This window comes from Cornus florida, unplaced genomic scaffold, assembly GCF_030987335.1.
Source record: "Cornus florida cultivar Cherokee Brave unplaced genomic scaffold, ASM3098733v1 CherokeeBrave_3.0.0_Hap2_Chr01, whole genome shotgun sequence".
In the NCBI taxonomy this organism is placed as follows: Eukaryota; Viridiplantae; Streptophyta; class Magnoliopsida; order Cornales; family Cornaceae; genus Cornus; species Cornus florida.
Window position 1 is genome coordinate 79,433,477 of NW_026775571.1, and position 6,000 is coordinate 79,439,476.

Consider the following 6,000-nt stretch of genomic DNA (forward strand, 5'->3'; position numbering starts at 1 on the left):
TTACTATTTTCACAGTCCTATAATGCATAAATAAATAGTTAGATATAATAAATATCTCGACCTGTAATTACAAATCTAATATAGATCAATCCAAACGTCGAAATCCTTTCCGCGGAACGAATAATATGCTAAACTGCAAGTCCAAATAATAGCCAAAGCATAGAAACCGATTTCTCTCTCCTGACCTTTTGCACACACAAACATTATACGTGTTATTTTTATTCGTGTACATAACTGATGGGAATGTGCACTTTTATAAAGACTAGTTTTTCTTTTAGTAACTTTAATTTCACTTTTCATCAAAGTAAGGAATAAATAAAAAAACACTTCTCTAATAATTAATTACCAAAAAGATAATCTATAAGTTGACCAAATAATATAATATGAGTGTGATATCTATTTACTTAACCACCTAATAATAAAAATAAAATAACGTGTCCAAATCATGTGTCTAAGAAAATATCTTACACTTCTATGATTCTATCCCATAATATACATGTTTAGAAACAATCCTTTTCGGTAATCTCGTATTTCTATTACCAGATGGCAAAGAAGTTGAAAGTTCTACAACTGGTTAATTGTGCTTTAAGGAGAACGCCAGACTTTACATCAAATGCAGCTTTAGAGATATTGATTCTTCAACAGTGTAAAAGTTTAGTTGAAGTCGACAGATCCATTGGTAATCTGAAGAATTTAAAAGTGTTCGACATTTCATATACTGATATAAGGAATATACCTGATGAAATTTGGATGTTGGAGAAGCTGGAAGTGATAGATTTCACACATTGTAGTTATTTGAAGGGGCACATTCCTAGTAATTTGGGGAGTCTAAAATCTTTAAGATTCTTGAGCTTTTATGATACCAAAATTCAAAGTCTACCAACGGGCATTTCGGAGCTCTCTGGCCTCCAAACCCTTAAATTAGGAGGCTGCACAGAGCTTCAATCACTACCAGAGCTTCCCTCAAGTTTAAGGGTTCTTTATGTTGCTTCCCTCCATAATCTAAAAAAATTGGTCAATTTACAGGAATTGCACTTCGTTGGGTACTGTGTGTATGTGGAGATTCCTAGAGATATTTCTTTAATATCCAAACTGGAGAAATTGACCTTGGATTATACCAACATTAGGACCCTACCAAAAGAGATTGATGCCCTTTCTCAGCTTAAGGTGCTCGATGTACAGTTTTGTCACAATCTGCAATGTATACTGGGGTTACCTTCAAGTCTAGTTGATTTATCTCTTGCATTCTGTGCTTCACTGGAAAGATTGCCCAATCTATCAAATTTGAAAAATTTGTCGAGATTATCAGTTAGAAATTGCATTAAGCTGACAGAGATTCAAGGGCTTGGAAATTTGGAATCGTTGACAAGGTTGGACATATATGCATGTGATTTGCTAGCTAACCTTGTTCTGTATGAACAAACACCATGCTTATTGTCCTTGGAATCAATGAAATATATGGATTTGAGCAGTTGCAATAATGTAAGTGAGATTGACGGCGGTGAGGCTTTGAAATCTTCCAAGGTAATGAAGCCGTCAGCGCACGAATCCGCATTACTCAGGTATGGATTTTGTTTATTTGGTTTTTGCAAGAGGGGTTTTTCTTGTTTGCTTCTTAATATTCTTTTGTTTCTATATATCGATTGTGATTGTGGTTGTGGTTGTGGTTGGGAGAGTTAATGAAATGAAATCTACAAAAGGATCGGAAACCAGCATATCATGACAAATAGTGTCAAAATTATATCTTAACAAGAAAGCTGAAATGGTTGTTTGCACGAGCCAACGACCAAACTGTTGGATGTACATAAATCAATGGGGATGTTTTAACTCTCTCCACACTCTCTTTCATGAACCAGTTTTGTCGTTTTTGACTTTTTTACCTCCAACCCACGGACTTGACTCTTCAAAGTCTATTTTGGTGGTTATTCAAAACCAAAATTAAACTATTTGAAGTCCATTTAGTTGGTGGTTTGAACTCGAATTTTAAACTGTTTTTCTTGCTTTTTAAATGGTTATTCAAAATCAGGAGGGACATTTAGTTAGCACATTTAGAAAATTTGGAGCTAAAAGTAAAAGATTCTTGGATTTAATTCAGTTAAACTCACTGTAGTTTGTCCAATCTAAAGGAAATCTCCATATTTGTAAAAATTTAATCAAACTCGTTGGACATCGTCAGTTGACAAAAACAAATAAATGAATGTGATGAGTAATTCACTTTTTTGTCGTTTTCTTAAATACACTTTACCTTGACTAAACAACGTGTGTTATAACTCGCACCGAGGTTTGCTTTACCTGTTGAACCATAACTCCCACCAAGGTTGACTTTATCTGTCGAACCAAACAGCCAGTCAATGATATACCATTTTTGAATCAAGTTGGCTACACACTATGGTCAATGATTCCCATAATAAACTCTACGTCCTCTTGATTCTGGAATGAATTCGTTTAATTTTTTTTAAAGCATTTGGTGTCAATTTTACCTTCCAAGCTAAAGCTTTGTGATTCAAGCCAACCACTCTCTCTCTAAAAACTGGGTCTTTTTCTTGGTTTTGTTTTGTTGAGAAAGGCATGAAAGTGGTATGGAGGTGGACGAGATTCAAATGCAGGGATGTAACAAGATGAGTCGGCAAAAAGGGAATGAGCTATACCCAGATGATGAAGAAGATGGAGAGGTCAAACGGATGAGGGGAGCAATTGGTGGCGGAAGCGCTGGCCTTGGCCGTGGGTCGCCGACATCGCGGATTGTTAGGGTTTCTCGGGCATCGGGAGGGAAAGATCGGCACAGCAAGGTTTGGACCTCCAAAGGGCTTCGGGACCGTCGAGTCCGTCTCTCAGTTCACACGGCAATACAGTTCTATGATCTTCAAGATCGTCTCGGTTACGATCAGCCCAGCAAGGCCGTGGAATGGCTACTGAGTGCGGCTGCTAGTTCCATTGATGAGCTACCTTCAATTAACACTTCGTTTCTGGACACTCCTAAGCAAATGAATGATATAAAGAGGTTTGATTTAGCTGATGCAGAATTAGATGGTGGTGAGCAAAATTATCAGCAGCAACAACATATTTCTTTATCGAAATCGGCTTGTAGTAGCACTTCGGAAACTAGCAAAGGCTCATCTTTGTCCCTTGCTCGATCTGAAAATCGCATAAAAGCTCGAGAGCGAGAAAGAGAGAGGGCAGCGAAGGAGAAGGAGAAAGAAAATGAGTCTTGTGTCATCAATCATCCCAATGTGAACCCCATTTCTCAGACCTCTTTCACTGAGCTTCTCACCGGTGGCATAGGCAGTATTGGTAACAGCAATACGAGTCCCAGTGGATCAGCTCAACAAAACCATCGTGGTGGCGAGTCTAATATGTTCCACAAGTCAACAAGGCAGTGGTCTTCAGCTCCCATGGATTATTTCGCCTCCGAACTTCTTGATCCGTCATCGTCCCGAACACATCATTCTTCTTCTGGGTTTCCCGGCCAAATTCATTTGGGGAATTCCCTCCCACAGTCCATGACCATTCCACCTTTCAGCGTTGGAGATCACCACCCAGAGCAGCAGCATTTCTCTTTCGTCCCGGACCATCTGGTCTCGGTGGCAGCCCCAGCTGGTGGGGGCGACTATAACCTCAACTTCACAATCTCTTCCGGCGTTACTGCTGGTTTCAACAGGGGGACCCTTCAGTCCAATTCGCCGTCTCTGATGCCTTACCTTCAGAGGTTTTCTTCTGTAGACGGATCAAATGTGCCCTTCTTCATTGGCACTGCGGCTTCAAATGCTGCAGCTATGGAGAATAATCATCACTTCCCACCTGGACTTGATGGCCGCTTGCAACTCTACTATCGTGACTCCGGCCAGCATTCCGACCAGAAGGGGAAAGGAAAGAACTGAGTTTCTTCAATGGCTAGTTCCTCCTGGCACATCTTCGAACTCTGGTAAGTGGTGGTATTGAGTAGTACTAGTATAATTTTATTTGCAAGTTAAGCTTTTTGTGCTTATTTGTTTGTTGCTCTTTCTTCACATGGGCTTCATTCACTCTGCTATACTGTTCTATAGGTTATTTTTTTTTTTTTATATTAATTATTTTTAAATTGCTATTTTGCATCAGAGTTATGGTACCATTAATGGTTTGATTTCTTAATATTCTAAAAAGCACCACTATAGGGGATTAGTTATATATATACTGGTATTGTCTTTTGTGAAACCTGTGCGTGGATTGTCTCATTGTTTGTTCTCTTCTTGGTTCCCCTTCTTTCTGGCATATCTTGGCCAAGCCAGGTGTTGGTCGCTATGTGGAAAGAACGCAATTTTCAGATTCCAATGCACAATTTTAAAATCCCAAACACTTGTGTGCCCTAGCTTCATTTCAATTAATTCCATTTGAATTTCAGTTGCACCATAGCCATTCCCCGACACTTGTCAATGGAACGGTGGATTGTTAAGCTCTAGCAGCGTTTCCTATATGGTTTGGATAGTTTTTGGTTGCTGGTCAAAATGAGGGACTACCTAAAACCTAATTGGTCAAAACCATGCACGTAGGTAGGTCTACTTTTTTGGACTTTCACAATGGGTGTCATAAAAGAGGCTTAAATTTTCTCCTCTTTTTCTTTGTTTCACTTCAATGAAGTTAAGAAACTTTAATGGAGATGACATTTTCATTGGAGGAAAAAACTGTTTGTGCACCCCGTTCCTTAAATTAATTCACATTTAAATTTCTCTTAGAGGTTCATGTCATTTTACAGTTTTTATTGCGTTGAAAAGATTGGAAAGTAAAGGCTGTTTGTTATTGATTTGAAGAATTCACTTTCAACAGGTAGTTTTCATTTCCTGAATAAGTTTTGAAAAGTTTAGTTGAAGTCGACAGATCCATTGGTAATCTGAAGAATTTAAAAGTGTTCGACATTTCATATACTGATATAAGGAATATACCTGATGAAATTTGGATGTTGGAGAAGCTGGAAGTGATAGATTTCACACATTGTAGTTATTTGAAGGGGCACATTCCTAGTAATTTGGGGAGTCTAAAATCTTTAAGATTCTTGAGCTTTTATGATACCAAAATTCAAAGTCTACCAACGGGCATTTCGGAGCTCTCTGGCCTCCAAACCCTTAAATTAGGAGGCTGCACAGAGCTTCAATCACTACCAGAGCTTCCCTCAAGTTTAAGGGTTCTTTATGTTGCTTCCCTCCATAATCTAAAAAAATTGGTCAATTTACAGGAATTGCACTTCGTTGGGTACTGTGTGTATGTGGAGATTCCTAGAGATATTTCTTTAATATCCAAACTGGAGAAATTGACCTTGGATTATACCAACATTAGGACCCTACCAAAAGAGATTGATGCCCTTTCTCAGCTTAAGGTGCTCGATGTACAGTTTTGTCACAATCTGCAATGTATACTGGGGTTACCTTCAAGTCTAGTTGATTTATCTCTTGCATTCTGTGCTTCACTGGAAAGATTGCCCAATCTATCAAATTTGAAAAATTTGTCGAGATTATCAGTTAGAAATTGCATTAAGCTGACAGAGATTCAAGGGCTTGGAAATTTGGAATCGTTGACAAGGTTGGACATATATGCATGTGATTTGCTAGCTAACCTTGTTCTGTATGAACAAACACCATGCTTATTGTCCTTGGAATCAATGAAATATATGGATTTGAGCAGTTGCAATAATGTAAGTGAGATTGACGGCGGTGAGGCTTTGAAATCTTCCAAGGTAATGAAGGCGTTAGCGCGCGAATCCGCATTACTCAGGTATGGATTTTGTTTATTTGGTTTTTGCAAGAGGGGTTTTTCTTGTTTGCTTCTTAATATTCTTTTGTTTCTATATATCGATTGTGGTTGTGGTTGTGGTTGGGAGAGTTAATGAAATGAAATCTACAAAAGGATCGGAAACCAGCATATCATGACAAATAGTGTCAAAATTATATCCTAACAAGAAAGCTGAAATGGTTGTTTGCACGAGCCAACGACCAAACTGTTGGATGTACATAAATCAATGGGGATGTTTTA

General features: G+C 38.4%; 2 protein-coding genes across 2 annotated transcripts in view; both read left to right on the plus strand.

Annotated features, from left to right (window-relative positions):
* The window catches only part of LOC132275773 (disease resistance protein L6-like), a 38,177-nt gene extending 36,138 nt beyond the window's left edge, over nt 1–2,039 (plus strand). Inside the window, exons 4-5 of the mRNA XM_059777026.1 lie at nt 544–1,562; nt 2,027–2,039. Coding sequence (XP_059633009.1) covers nt 544–1,562; nt 2,027–2,039 — 1,032 coding nt within the window. The remainder of the gene's footprint in view (nt 1–543; nt 1,563–2,026) is intronic.
* A 476-nt stretch (nt 2,040–2,515) lies between these two features.
* LOC132302415 (transcription factor TCP2-like) lies at nt 2,516–4,084 on the plus strand. Its single transcript, XM_059799262.1, has one exon. It carries the CDS (start codon nt 2,580–2,582, stop codon nt 3,876–3,878), a length of 1,299 nt encoding a protein of 432 aa, XP_059655245.1. The 5' UTR covers nt 2,516–2,579; the 3' UTR covers nt 3,879–4,084.
* The last annotated feature ends 1,916 nt before the right edge of the window (nt 4,085–6,000 follow it).